The following is a 15295-nucleotide window of genomic DNA, read 5'->3' as shown; positions in this document are numbered from 1 at the left end:
AATTTAAAAATAATCTTAATATCTTAAATTATTGTATCTGTATTATTAGTCGTATTTTCCACTTTGGTTATATCTGTTTTTGATATTTCATTTTAACAAAGCAATTTTATTCACATAAAAACTGTGAAATAATATATTTGCTACCAGTAATAAATGAAGAGTAAAAGTCAAGAAAGAAAATATGTTTAAATAAGCTAACACTAGCCTAGTTAAATATTCATTTCCATCTACTATGAAGAAAAGTGTGTGAGAGGATGAATTTGTTAATAATTAGCTTGATTTAATTATTCCACATTGTAAGCATATATCAAAATATCACCAAATATATACAGTTATTATTTTTTAAATTAAAATGAAGAGAACCTTTTATCTTGAGACATAAAATGCTTCTAGATAAGCTAATCAATAATTATTACACTCTATTAAGAATATGTTAATACTCTAGATACATTAGAACTTGAATGTTATCACACCCATAATATTCTGTTTTCAGTACCGTTCGCATCTGGGATTATACTGAAGATGCTTGCATCAGTATTCTTAGTGGACACACTGCACCTGTGAGGGGATTATTGTGGAATACTGAGATTCCGTATCTGCTCATATCTGGCAGCTGGGACTATACTATAAAAGTATGGGACACTCGAGAAGGAACTTGTGTGGATACTGTGTATGATCACGGTGCAGATGTATATGGTAAAGTGTCTTTCATTCTTTCATGTATTTGTTATATTGACCTACTAATGGTGCTTATAATTTCTGAGGAATACAGTATTTTTGAAGAAGTTATACAGTGTTTTATTTTACAATAACATTTTTTCACGTTAGAAAATATACATGTTTATTATTATAATACCACAGTATACAGAAGAAAAAGTCAACAGAAATTATCGAAGATGACTGCTGTTAGCACTGTGGTGTCTTTCTCCCCCTCGCCCCGTCTGCACCCATTTCTGTGTACACACAAACACGCACACAATGCACACATATTGCGATGGGCGTATATATATATGTCTGGCTTTTGTTTTTCTTCCTTCCTTTGACATCACTCCAGAGGTAAGTTGTTTAACAGGAAATCAGTAATAGAGTAGATACCACTTATTTAACCATTCTTCTATTCTTGGATGTTTAGTACAGTGTTTTGTTTTTGAATATAATCCCAAGTTGTTTTAATATAATTAACGTAATTATGGAAAATCAGATTACTTACCATTTGCACATCTCTTCACTCTCATTCTTGTTTGTATTTATTCTCATCCTTAAACCTTGATAGGAGTAAATGGGCAGATTAAGAATCCAAAAATGATTTCTTAGAGAAAGTAACCTCAATCTAGATCAGATTCAAATCCATATGCTTAACCACAATGGCCTTTTAGCCAAGATAATGCGAGACTGAGTGTGGGAGAGAATCATATTTGTCAATATTCGAACTGAAAGGTCCCCAGGTCTTCGTCTTTTAACTAGAACGTCATCTGCCCATCCATTAACTCACAGATACTATGTATGCTATTGGTTTTACAGTATACTTGTTGCTGCTTAACCACACGAAATATAATTTTCACATTTTCATACATGACCATTTGCTTTCTGATCATTTTTTTCTCTTTCTTTCTTTCTTTCTTTTTTTTTTTTCTTTTTTTGAGACACGAGTCTCACTCTGGCTCTATTGCCCAGGGTGGTATACAGTGGCGCAAACAGCTCACTTCAACCTTCACCCCCCAGGCTCAAGAGATCCTCCCACCTCAGCCTTCCAAGTAACTGGGGTTACAATCACGTGCCACCACACCCAGCTAGTTTCTGTGTTTTTGGTAGAGATGGTATTTCATCATGTTGCCCAGGCTGATCCCAAACTCCTGGGCTCAAGGGATCCACCCGCCTCGGACTCCCAGGAAAGTGCTGGGATTACAGGCGTGAGCCACCATGTCCAGCCTCTAATAGTTATTCAATTTTATATTCATATTTATAGGATATATGAAATGATTTATTGCATTCTGTTACTATTTTCAGCCAATGTATTAAATACAGATACAAGGTTGACTAAGAATCTTTCAGTTACTCATAATATTTCTTCATAGCTTCAATTCTGTAGAAGTTTTATGAAGCACATATAAATAAAGAATATTTTTCAATGTTCACTTTACTTAAAATAGATGTTTATTTTCATCAGGTTTAACCTGCCATCCCAGTCGCCCCTTCACTATGGCCTCTTGCTCCCGTGACTCTACAGTGAGACTCTGGTCATTAACAGCCTTAATCACTCCTGTACAAATAAATATTCTGGCAGACAGATCTTGGGAAGAAATTATTGGGAACACTGGTATGGAATATATACATGTATCATAGTTTATTTCTAAACGTTTTATGAGAAATCTTCTCTCACTGAATTATGTCTGTTTTTCAGATTGTGCTGTAGAACCAGGCACTCCTCCTCTACTGTGTGGTAAAGTGTCAAGAGATATTAGACAAGAAATAGAAAAACTAACCGCTAATTCTCGAGTGAAAAAACTAAGATGGTTTTCAGAATGTTTATCCGTAAGTATTACAGGAATTAAATGCGAATATTTTCCCTTTAGCCAACGTGAATCTTTACAACTATTTTCACATATTTACATGTACCATTCTAATTCATTGGGTACCTCCTACCATAATCTGTACACTTTAAGAAAGCAAATGTGAAACTGGAAACAATACATGAAATAACATGTAGTTATTTTATTAATTTTTAAATTTAGATATGCCTGCATTATAATATTTTTGAAGATGTAAAATACTATGAGGTTTTTAATTCACTATTACATATTTATTTTTTATCAACTCTCTAGCCTCCAGGTGGCAGTGACAATTTATGGAACTTGGTTGCTGTGATAAAAGGACAGGATGACAGCTTACTTCCTCAGAACTACTGCAAAGGAATAATGCACTTGAAACATCTGATTAAATTTAGAACAGTGAGTAAAGTATGCAAATATGATGTACTCAAGCAAATTTTTTGCCTTTTCACTATTAAAATATAAAACTGGTTTGAAAAATATGTATGATTAGATTGGTAGATTTAAATAAATGAACACTGAGGAGATCTGTCTTGGGTAAAATGAATCATGAAAGTGAATTACTTGGGAACAGATTAAGTCAATCGTGGTTATCATCAGTTGAGTCTCATGAAATTCCTTCAAGGTCACTTGGAACTCCTTGAAATGCTTTATCTTTCCCCTATTAGCAGATGATTGTGACATATGGACTATTCTAATTTTAGTCTCAGAGGGCCTAATAGGCTATTCTGGGATAAATTTTATAAAAAATGATCATATTATAGCTCTTAATGAATTTCAGTAAAAACTAGTAGTTACCTCATCCCTGGGGCAATCTACAGTACTAACCACAAAACCTGTCCTGGGACCAGAAAGAAAAAATTGCTTGTATATTTTTCTGGAATATCTATAGTGAACTGTTAAAGCATGGAGACAGTTGTGCCAGAGATGTGATCTAATGCTCATAAAGAGAGTTTTTTCCATAATGAGGAAGTACTTTCTTTAATCGCAAACTAAACACCTAATGACTGTAACTGCAAAATCTGACAGGAGAGGAGCTAATTAAAGTAAGCCAGTAACTTTTTATTTTTACTAGAGGCCTCTTTGTATTGTTATATATTACTGATTACCTTTTATCTGTTCTGTGTAACTACAACAACTGGACAGGGTTAAGGAAAATGGGATTCAGTCTCTCCCCTCCTGTGTCCCACACACACCCCAAAATATTATGTTTAGAAAGGTATCATATTTTATGGAGAAAAATATTTTTAAAATATTGACTTTCCAGAGCTATATGCTTTTGAAGTGTATTCATGTAACGTTTATATGCTCATTGTTATGAACTCTTGTAAAATAATTTTTTAAATTTTTAATTATTATGGATGCATAATAGTTTATGGGGTATATGTGATATTTTCATACAAGCATACAATGAGTATTGATCAAATCAGGGTAACTGAGGTATCCAGCACCTCAAGCATTTATCTTATTTTGTGTGTGAAGAACATTTCATTTCCTCTCTTTTAGTTATTTTGAAATATGCAACAAATTGTTGTGATACATACAAAACAAAATATGACAGATTTTTTAAAATTCTGTTTTCTTTTTTAAACTAGTCGGAAGCTCAAGAACTAACAACAGTCAAGATGTCTAAATTTGGTGGTGGTATTGGTGTACCTACTAAAGAGGAAAGACTGAAGGAAGCTGCTGAAATCCACTTGAGATTAGGACAAATTCAGAGATACTGTGAACTTATGGTTGAACTTGGAGAGGTAATGTGCTATGAAAGTGAAACTAATGAGTTTAACATAGTAGTCTAAATATTAAGAATATACTCAATTTTAAGTATTAAAAATAAAAAGCTCAGCACTTTGGAGGCCAAGGTGGGTGGATCACTTGAGCCCAGGAGTTCGATACTAGCCTGGGCAACATGGTAAAACCCACCTCTACAAAAAACACAAAAAATTAGACAGGCATGGTGGTGCACACTTGTAATCCCAACCTTGGGAAGCTAAGATGAGAGGATCAGTTGAGCCCAGGAGGCAGAGGTTGCAGTGAGCTATGATCATACCACTGCACTCCAGCCTGGGCTACAGAAAGAGACCCTGTCTCAAAAAAAAAGGTTGGGTGCAGTGGCTCACGCCTGTAACCCCAACACTTTGGGAGGCCAAGTTGGGTGGACCATGAGGTCAGGAGATTGAGACCATCCTGGCCAACATGGTGAAATGCTGTCTCTGCTAAAAATAAAAAAATAAAAAAACTGGCTGGGTGTGTGGCGCACACCTCTAGTCACAGCTACTTGGGAGGCTAAGGCAGGGGGAATCGCCTGAACCCGGAGGCAGAGGTTGCAGGAAGCCGAAATCTTGCCACAGCACTCCAGCCTGGGTGACTCCATCTCAAAAAAAAAAAAGGAAAATAAATGTATATACCCTGTGTGCTGTCTCACACCTTCACACCTGTAACCCTACCACTTTGGGGGACCAAGGCAGAAGGATCCCTTAAGGACAGGAGCTCGGGATCAGCCTAGCCAACATGGAGAAACCCCGCCTCTACTAAAACTACAAAAATTAACCCAGCGTGATGGCATGTGCCTGTAATCCTAGCTACTCAGGAAGCTGAGGCAGGAGAATTGCTTGAACCTGGGAGGCGGAGGTTGCAGTGAGCCGAGATCACACCATTGCACTCCAGCCTGGCGACAGAGCAAGGTTCCGTCTCAAAAAAAAAAAGGAAGCTTACTTTTTTACAAATCTAATTGATTCTCTATCAATCTGATATTAAGTGTAGACGTTAGGAGAGTAGTTATCAAAGTGTTCCAGGACAGCAGCATGAGCATCGCTGGGGATCCCTATGCATGTCTCACCTCAGACCTACAGAATCAGAAACTGTGGGGTTGGAGCCCAGCCATCTTACGTTTTCATACGCTCTCCGTGTTATTCTCTTGCATTCTAAAGTTTGAGAACTACCACCCTAGGCTGGAATCTTAACTTCTTACAAACAAACATAACAAACAAAAAACTATGTTGGCTAATTAGTTCACAATAGAATCCCCTTGCTAATACTACTTGTCATAACTAAATCCCACACTGGCCAGAAAAAGGGTTTCTGCTGAATATCATCTGATAAAGGATGATGATTGTTTAATGGAGGACTAAATCAGCAAAACTGATTTTTACAGAAAGGTTAGGATGAATTGATGCTTTTGCTACCCTGTGGTATATGGGTAGTGACTACAATGGAACACGGGAGAGTGGGGCTTCTGTTTCTTGATCCTGGGTGTTGATTACATGGGCACATTCAGGTTGTGTAAACTTATTGGACCTTTCCCTTTTCTGTATATGCATTTTAGTTCAGTGAAAATTCTCCCTTTCCCTGCCTCACCAAAACAATGGTTAGAATGGCATGGACTTATCTCATAGCTTATCATCTTTTAAAATGTTTAAGTTAGTTAATTGTGTAGCTACAAAGCATGATATTAAGAATACTTATAAATAATATAAAGTAAAACTAAGCAATATGGTTACATTAAAATAAATCAAAACTAAATTTAGCTCACCTTTTTACTTTCCACATACTTCAAGAAAACAATGAATTACTGCTTGACCCCAAATAATGTGCCATTTTAAAATGTTATTGAAAAGGCATTATAAATTTAAAAGTATTTTAATTTAGGAGCAATGTAAAAATTTTCCTTGTAAAGTAGTAAATATTTAACTAAAAGTTGCTTTTTTAAAGCACCACTACTGCAGAGAAGATCTATCAAAAGTCAAGGAGAAAAGGAATTAATAAATTTTGATAGAACAGTGTAATTCTTTATCTTTCTGAGTTTTATATTTGATTAAATATAATTGAAACTGCCTTTAACTCAAAGCCTATTTCAATCAGGTATCTGTTTGTGAAGCTTAATAATTTTATTGTTATGCAGGTTCATCAGTGTACTTAAAGTGATCCATAAAACTGTGCAAGTTGTTAGAAATATGGGTGTCCTAAGCTGGGCACGGTGGCTCACGCCTGTAATCCCAGCACTTTGGGAGGCTGAGTCAGGTGGATCACCTGAGGTCAAGAGTTCGAGAACAGCCCTGAGAACATGGTGTAACCCTGTCTCTACCAAAAATACAAAAATTAGCTGGGCGTGGTGGCGGATGCCTGTAGTCCCAGCTACTTGGGAGGCTGAGGCAGGAGAATCACTTGAATACAGCAGGCGGAGGTTGCAGTGAGCCAGGATCATTCCATTGTACTCCAGCCTGGGTGACAAGAATGAAACTCCGTCTCAAAAGAAAAAAAAAAAGAGAAGAAAAGAAATATGGGTGACCTTAGAATTATTCGTAATCACTTCCTTAGGAATGTTTTTTATTTGTTTAAGCTTAATACTGTGGGATTAGGTAAACATTTAATTTTTTTATTTATTAGACAAGTTTCTATTGAAAGAGTTTGTGGTGAATTCAAAGTTAATTTAATCTACATTCCAACTTCTTTCTTCCGTTAGAGACAGATTTCCCCTGAAAACATATTTTAAGATACCTTTTAGGTAACATGATTTTAAATATGTAGTATTAAAAATTGCCTGTTTAAAATTTAATATACTCTTTTCTGGTTAATTATCAATATTCTAGTGATAATTACAGTAGAACCCTAGTGTTTTGAAGAGCCTTAATTAGAATGAATTTTGCTTCATGTAGTGATATTTCAGAAAATTTTCTTCTCAGTTCCACTCTAGACTGGAATTCAGTGAAATCTATATTTTCATATAACAGTAACAATCAGTCTTTATTAAACAATGAGCTTCTTCAAAGGAAGTCCAATTTTTAAATATGAAGACAAGTATTATGAGTTAAATGAAGAAATGACAATAAATAAAATTTGTTAAAATGAGTAGGAAAGGATAAAAGAGACATAGATGGTATATTTGTTCATGTAAGTAGCAGTGAAATAAAAATGTTAATATTTTGAACACCATAGAACAAATTACTCTGGAGTTGTATTAGAAGATGAGTCAATATATTTTTCAAAGAACATATTTTAGTTACTATTTCTTTTCTCCTCTTCCTTTCTCTCCCTCAGTCTCTCCTTCCATTTTTCTCTCTCTTTCTCTCTGGGTTTAGGACTGGATTTTCCCTAAATAATAGAATTTTACATATTTTATTTTAAAATATTTTAATGTTTTAAAAATTTGTGGAAAATGGAATTAAAAGATAACAATAAAAAATAAATATTTTTCTCAACTTCTTCAAGCTCCATCAAGTTAAAGACACTTTTGTAAGTGATGACACCAACCATTTAGTCCTTCCCTAAGGAGCTGAGGGGTCGCTGGAATTTAACCATGTCAATACAGTCTTTTTTACTTTGTCTTGTCTTTTGTTTTGTTTTGGGTTTTTTGAGATGAAGTCTCGCTCTGTTACCCAGACTGGGGTGCAGTGATGTCATCACGACTCACTGCAGCCTCGAACCCCTGGGCTCAAGCAATCCACTCCACTCAGCCTCCCAAGTAGCTAGAACTACAAGTGTGCACCACCACACCTGGCTAATTTAAAAAAAAAAAAAATTGTTTTGGTAGAGATGAGGGCCTTGCTGTGTTGCCCAGGCTGGCCTCAAACTCCTAGACTCAAACAGTCCCCCCACCTCAGCCTCCCAAAGCACTGGCTTTACAGGCATCAGGCACCATGCCCAGCTTCTTTTATATTATTAAGAGGGGTAAAATTAGCGTTCTTTAAAGATTTTTTTTAAGACTACGGAACAAAAAGAAGACAGAGGGTACCAAATCAGGACTCAAGAACTCTATAATTTCTATATTATAAACAGGAATCTTTTTTAAGTGTCTTAAGAATTATACAGAGCAACCGAAATTAATATGCTCCTGCTCTTTTTGCCTTCTATTCTAGTGGGACAAAGCCCTGTCAGTTGCACCAGGGGTCTCTGTGAAATACTGGAAGAAGTTAATGCAGAGGTAAGGCAGAGAGAGTCCATGTTAAAATAGAAGCAGTATATAAATATGGCAGTAGCTCTTGAGATTTCTTATTCTTATGTTGTCTTAAATAATAACTAAATTTTGTATCTACTGATACAGTAAATGAAATGAATCAGTTACAAATAATTTTGGTGTTCTTGAATTTGACTTGGCCTCTGATGAAGACAGCAGAAGGCAAATTTCTCCATGTCAATGGAGAGAAGGACAGATCAGCAAACAGACTCACTGATTAATAAGTTGGTATTGAAATACAAGTGGCAAGATTTCCTGAAGGTTAGCATAGGTTCGTGAAATACTATTCTATGAATTATCCCAAAAATCTTCTCTGTAGGCACTAATTCCTGCCATTTCTTCCCCATGGATATGAGGAAGGCACTGATGATAAAGAAGGGTCTGAGCACTGAGGAAACTTAACTAAACATTCTTGTTTTCGAATGCAGTAAACCAACAAGATTTGCTCTCAAGTGTATTAGTTTCCTGGGGTTGCCATAAAAAAAAAAAAAAAAAAAATTGCCATAAAATGGGTGGCCTAAAACAACAGAAATTTATTTTCTCACAGTTCTGGAGGCCAGAAGTCTGAATCAGGTTGTCAGCAAAGTTGGTTTCTACTGGAGGCTCTGAGAAAGAATTAGTTCCATGCTTCTCTCTTGGTGTCTGGTCGCCTGCAGTCCTTGGCATCTTGTGGCTTTTCGACGTGTCACTCCAGTCTCCCTTATCTTCACATGGCATTATTCCCTGTGTGTCTCTGTGCCCAAATTTCCTCCTCTTACAAGTCATGAGTCATATTGGATTGAGGCCCTACCCTAATCCAGTATGACCCGTATTACTTTAACTAATTACATCGACTAAGACCCTGTTTCCATAAAGGGTTACATTCACAAGTATTGGGGGTTAGGACTTCAACATATTGTTAGAGGGACACGTTTAAACCTACAACATATGATTATTCTCTGTTCTATTTTATTCTACTCTCTTCTATGCTATTCGTTCATTTAACAAATACTTAATGCCTACTCTATGCCAATCACTGTGCTAAACTTACAGAGTAGTATATATTATTATGCAGTTACCTTGCTTCTGACATTAAAAACAGAAATTTGGATTTTTCTTTTATGGAACATGGTTTAGTGGCAAAAAATCAACTGCTGCTTACAGACACAAGTAAAAATCAATCAAAGGCTAAACATAAAATTCGGAAGGATTAACACATTTGCTGTGGGAAAGTAGACTGTTCCCAAGCACCTGTTCTCCCAACAGTAAGTGAAGCAACAGGCTGATTGTAGCCATCAGATTTTAGGCTCCCTCTCCTGAGCTTTAAGAATCCCCAGTGCTCTAAGTCCCTGTACCCTCACAGCACAATTGTGAATGTTACTGCTCTCACCAAATCCTTAAAGTCAAGTTAGCAGAGGATATTTATTTCACAAAACATTATTTCAATCTCAGCAAAAACTTAATGGAATTCCATTTAAGACCAAGGTGGAGTCACTCAGTGTTAATATTGCAGAATAAAAGTAAATGTAGTTTGTATTCTATGTGATTATTGACACATTTTAATAGCATCTAGTCATATTAATATGCTACTACATTGCTTTCTATGCTAGCTAGGTATCTATGAATTTAAAATGTGATGTATCCTCAGATAAATTGGAACAAAGGAAACCTGACCAAGATTGGTGCATATGAACTGAGCTATAAAGAATACATGGGAGATAACCAAGTGAAGAGGCTAGAGGAAGCATCCTAGGCTTAGGGAACAGAGTACAGAAACTCTGTGAAAGGAGACTGCTGTAGCTAGAGTGCAAGAGCCAGGAGGAAGTGATGCCAAGGGAGAGTAGGCACAAGCTAGAGGTTTTAGGGCACTGTAAATGTAGTAAGCTTTTTTTCCTTATCCTAAGAGGAACACAAGACATTAAAGGGTTTTAATTTTAAATAGGGTAGAAACTGATGTGACCAGTTCTTCATTTAGAATGTCTGCACAAGCTGAAATATCAAGAACAGATTAGAGAAGGTCAATAGCAGATATGAGGAGGCCAGTTAGAAGGCAGTTAGAGTAGCTGAGTCAGGAGACAGCAGTAGCGTGGATGCCATATGTAGTGATGTGGGGACTGAGAGAAGTAGACGAATTTGATATATCTAGGAGTTAAAATTAACTGGATTTGGTAATAGAGATGAGGAAGGTATCACAAAAAATTTTTAGGTTTTAGGTTTGAAAAACTGGATAGGAGCTGTTGCTAATCACTGGGATTTAAAAACAAACAACTAAAACAACAACAAAAGCAAAACCATTAGGAGAGGATTTGAATCAAATGGCACAAAAAAATCATTAGTTCTCTTTGGACATGTTGAGCTTGAAGTTCCTTGTGATTTTGTGGTATTGTTCAATAGGCAGTCTTGATTTTGTAGCCCAAATAAGAAATCTGGATAACATGGAGGTCATTGTTGATCTTAATAAGAGCTGTTTTGATAGAAAGAAGCAGACTGAAGCAAGATTAGAATTGATTTAGTGGGGAAGGAAAAGGAGGAGGCAAATGCGAATATACAAAACTCTTCCAATTCTGTTTCATTTATCTTTGAAAGCCAACTCCTGATTTTCTCTGCCCCTTAGCCCATGTAGCTGCCAGAAAGTAGTCTCTCCACAACTCCTGCATTTGTACTTTATAGATCCAGCCATTCATTCAGATTGGCAGTGTCTCAAGCATAGTTTCAAATGCCCAGGGAAGTAGATCATTATTTGTAACCAGCTTGTTTCTAAACAGCTATAACAAGAAAATCAAAGTCACGTAGTAAAAACATAGCGTTGAGGAATACTTCAATGACCCTATGAAATTGGAGACTGTTAACAGTGAGCTGGCAAATATCATGAAAAATATTTTCCATTTTCAGCATGAAAAATATCTGCTACCCCTACCCAAAGATTAAAAATTGAATTCTGGTTTAATGCAAATGGTAGCATAAATTAAATAGACCAGGTTATTTTTAAACAAAACTGAGGTTAAACATTGAGGGTAGAATTAACTAGGGGGTTAGTCATTGAGAAAATACTTGAGACTTAGATGAGAAGATATATACACACATACACAGAGAGAGGGAGAGAGATTGAGAGAGATGGGTGCAGAGAGACAGAGACAGATATGGAAACAGACACATGTGCACCCTTCACAGTCTCTAAGATTACCGTTCCCTTTCTCCCTTCACATGTCTGGAATATTATTTTTCTGTAATCTTCCTCACTTAGGGCACTTAAAACATTCTACATGTTATTGTTAATATTTATGTTTCTATATTCTCTTTCTTAGTGATTTTTAAGCTACTTGAGCTTCAAGGTTCTCTATTCATTGTTAAGGCTTCCTAAAACAATTAAAATTTTCTGTCTTTAACAGTGTAGATACCCAAATATTTGCTTAATCCACCTGATATCCTATCACACATATCTTGTATAAAACATATTTTTGAATAGACTAATTGTCCATTTTAATAGATAAACTACATTGATTTTAAGATCTAAAATGTTCAGGCATATTTTATGTCCTGTTCTAAGGGCAAACAAGTTCCTATAGTATTTATGATTTTATGTCATGTTCTAAGGGCAAACAAGTTCTTATAGTATTTATTATTTCATGCAACTTTTATCTGTCTTCCACATGTAATTTGATTATAAAATGTCTTTTTATTTTTTAAAATATGCCAAAGGGCTTTATGAAATCTGCTACAAATTTTAGCCATACTTTCAGAAAATCTCAATTCACCTAAACACCTTCAAAAAATATATTGTTTAAAAAATTGTCCTTGTTTTATTAGGAGAGCTGACCAATTAATCCAGGAAGATAAGGATGATGTCATTCCATACTGCATAGCCATTGGTGATGTGAAAAAGCTGGTCCATTTTTTCATGTCAAGAGGTCGGCTTAAAGAAGCTCTGCTTGTTGCACAGGTAAAACCATGTGATTATACAAGTCACACACATGGATGGGTGAGCATGTAGAAGGGAGAAGATTGTGTTGACTAGCTCACCCTTACCTAATTGACAAAGTCATAAAGGGTTTGGTTTCTGCCCTCCTTCCTGGCCTTCTTTCTCATCATTTGAGAGCATACTATTTTTGTTCTGAACACAGTGAACTTATTTTATTTTATTTTATTTTATTTTATTTTATTTTTATTTTATTTTATTTTATTATTTACTTATTTTTTTGAGATGAAGTCTCGCTCTGTCACCCAGGCTGGAGTGCAATGGCATAATCTCAGCTCACCACAACCACCACCTCCCGGGTTTAAGCGATTTCTCCTGCCTCAACCCTAGCTGGGATTACAGGCACCCATCACCATGCCCAGCTAACGTTTGTATCTTTAGTGGAGATGGAGTTTCACCATGTTGGCCAGGCTGGTCTCAAACTCCTGACCTCAGGTGATCCTCCCGCCTCAGCCATCCAAAGTGCTGGGATTACAGGCATGAGCCACCACACACAGCTGAACTTATTTTAGATCTTTAAACATATAAGCATCTCTGAACTCTAAACTTTTCACATGCTGCTGAATGTTATATACCATGCATTTGAACAACTTATTTTTAGTAATAATTCACTTGAAGCTTTTTTTGCTACACACAATTAACATCTCATTTCTCCTCAAATTCTAAGATTATCTCCAAATTATAGTATAAATTTCAAACATTAAGTATACTTTGCTCAGAATAATATTCTGAAATGTGTCAATTATCAACAATTAGCTAAAGAATAATTCAATCTTTAATTAAATCCTAGGCTGCTTGTGAAGGAAATATGCAGCCCTTACATGTTTCTGTGCCTAAAGGAGCTTCATATTCTGATGATATCTACAAGGAAGACTTTAATGAGTGAGTGATTTATTTGCTCTGGGTCCATATGTTTTATGGTTGTCTTCCCTTTAGGAATTTTTAAAGCCTCTAGAATTCATCCTTCTTTGTATACTGAGGATTTGACTGCCTCAACCTTTCTCACCATGATCCAGTTCCGTTACAGCATCTACTCCTAGATGAATAGGGAAATTTCAGGCATGGAGACTCTGTTTATACACATTTTATATAGCTTTCAGAAAAGCAAAATGCATTTTACTAGAGAGGTGGCAAGTAAGGCACCTAAACACTTACAAACTAATCAAACCTATTGGAGAGGACCAATGATGAAAATCAAGTAGACTGCTTATTCATGTTTTATTCTAAAGTTAGTGCATGTAAGTTCACAGGAATGTAGTTTATAATCCCATGACCCTAATATTGGTGTCTAGAATAACATTTGGTCATCTTTCAGAGAAGAAATCCTGATAGTTATTTTAAAAAAGAAATGAAAATTAGAATTTTTCAGCCCTCTAACCTTTTTTTAATCCAATAGTCTGCCTTCCCCCATCCTTTCTATTTGCTCCTATTATTACCCCAGAAAATAGGATATTTAAACTTTTAAGACACTCATCGAGTAGAAGAGGATCATGAAATGTTAAGCAAATAGTGTGTTGAGAATAATGTATTCTTGCCTGTGTCTTTACTGCCATTCTCTGCCATTTCTAAACTTGACATTTGAGAAAGCTAACACATGCTAGCTGTATTTTGGATACCACCTAAATTTTGAAAAATTTCGGTTCAACCTGTAATTCTTCTACACTTAACTTTCCCTGTGGCTGAGTCATAAATTGTCCAATGCAGGATGGTAAGCTTTTAAAATCAGGCTTCTCTTCTGACATTTGTGAGGATAGAGGGAGGGAGAGGCTTGTCAGACCATATACTTGTAAAGACCACTTTCCTGATTTATTTTTTTCTAAAAACAAGTCTTTAAAGCAAGTATGTCAAATTAAATTGTATTTGGTCTTTTTATCATACCTTTTAAAAAGTATTGGTTTGCTTTTATAATGGAATACTTGTGTTTATAGAGAACACATACACTTTTTCTTTCTAGACTCCTGCACAAAGTCAGTAAAGAACTGGCAGAATGGTATTTTCAAGATGGTCGAGCAGTACTAGCCGCATGTTGCCATCTTGCCGTAGATAATATTGAGGTATGACATTTAAAACTGATTTATGTAAATGAAAAGTTTTTTAGATATATCATGGTGTTTGAGAGGAAAAGATATGGTGACTTTCTGTGTGAGATCTGGTTTTGCATGCCTTCCAATTAAGTAATTACATTCCTAATTAGCACACATAAACTATGAGCTCTTGTTTTAAGTACACATAGACTATGAACTTTTGTTTTCTTTTATTTCTACCACAAGATACCTATTTGTAACAACCTTGTTTTAAACATTTCAACATATATAAGAAGTGCCAGTATAGTAAAGGGAAGAATCACTGGATGTGGACCCAAAATATCTGAGTCTTTCCTGTCACATACTGACTTTGGGCACGTCATTTAACTCTCAGAATCTCAAATGTCTTCAATTCTGAAATGAACATATGAATACCTACCTTACGTATTTCACATGTAGTCGTTAGGATTATAAGAAAAAATCCAAATGAAAGCACTTATTTTCCAGTGTATTATTCACAAGTTATAGTTTTAAAGTACCTTTCATTTGACTCTAATTTAATAAGCAAATGTTAATTAAAGATATAGATTCTATTGTGCATTTATCCTTAGATATATTGACTTTAGGAAGTGATAGATAACTGTAAAATCTTGAAGAAGCTCTTACAAATTTACATTTTTTGCTCGTCATCACTGGCCATCAGAGAAAGGCAAATCAAAACCACAATGAGATACCATCTCACACCAGTTAGACTGGCAATCATTAAAAAGTCAGGAAACAACAGGTGCTGGAGAGGATGTGGAGAAATAGGAAC

General features: G+C 35.6%; 1 protein-coding gene across 2 annotated transcripts in view; it reads left to right on the top strand.

Annotated features, from left to right (window-relative positions):
• The window catches only part of WDR17 (WD repeat domain 17), a 115041-nt gene that overhangs the window by 82433 nt on the left and 17313 nt on the right, over positions 1 to 15295 (top strand). For both annotated transcript variants that reach the window (XM_011995123.1, XM_011995122.1), the window contains 9 exons: positions 494 to 696; positions 2168 to 2317; positions 2402 to 2532; positions 2823 to 2948; positions 4145 to 4300; positions 8405 to 8469; positions 12289 to 12421; positions 13248 to 13339; positions 14412 to 14511. In XM_011995123.1, coding sequence (XP_011850513.1) covers positions 494 to 696; positions 2168 to 2317; positions 2402 to 2532; positions 2823 to 2948; positions 4145 to 4300; positions 8405 to 8469; positions 12289 to 12421; positions 13248 to 13339; positions 14412 to 14511 — 1156 coding nt within the window. The remainder of the gene's footprint in view (positions 1 to 493; positions 697 to 2167; positions 2318 to 2401; positions 2533 to 2822; positions 2949 to 4144; positions 4301 to 8404; positions 8470 to 12288; positions 12422 to 13247; positions 13340 to 14411; positions 14512 to 15295) is intronic.

Source organism: Mandrillus leucophaeus, unplaced genomic scaffold (genome assembly GCF_000951045.1).
Source record: "Mandrillus leucophaeus isolate KB7577 unplaced genomic scaffold, Mleu.le_1.0 Scaffold473, whole genome shotgun sequence".
Classification (NCBI taxonomy): Eukaryota; Metazoa; Chordata; class Mammalia; order Primates; family Cercopithecidae; genus Mandrillus; species Mandrillus leucophaeus.
This window is presented reverse-complemented; position numbering and strand designations above follow the sequence as displayed.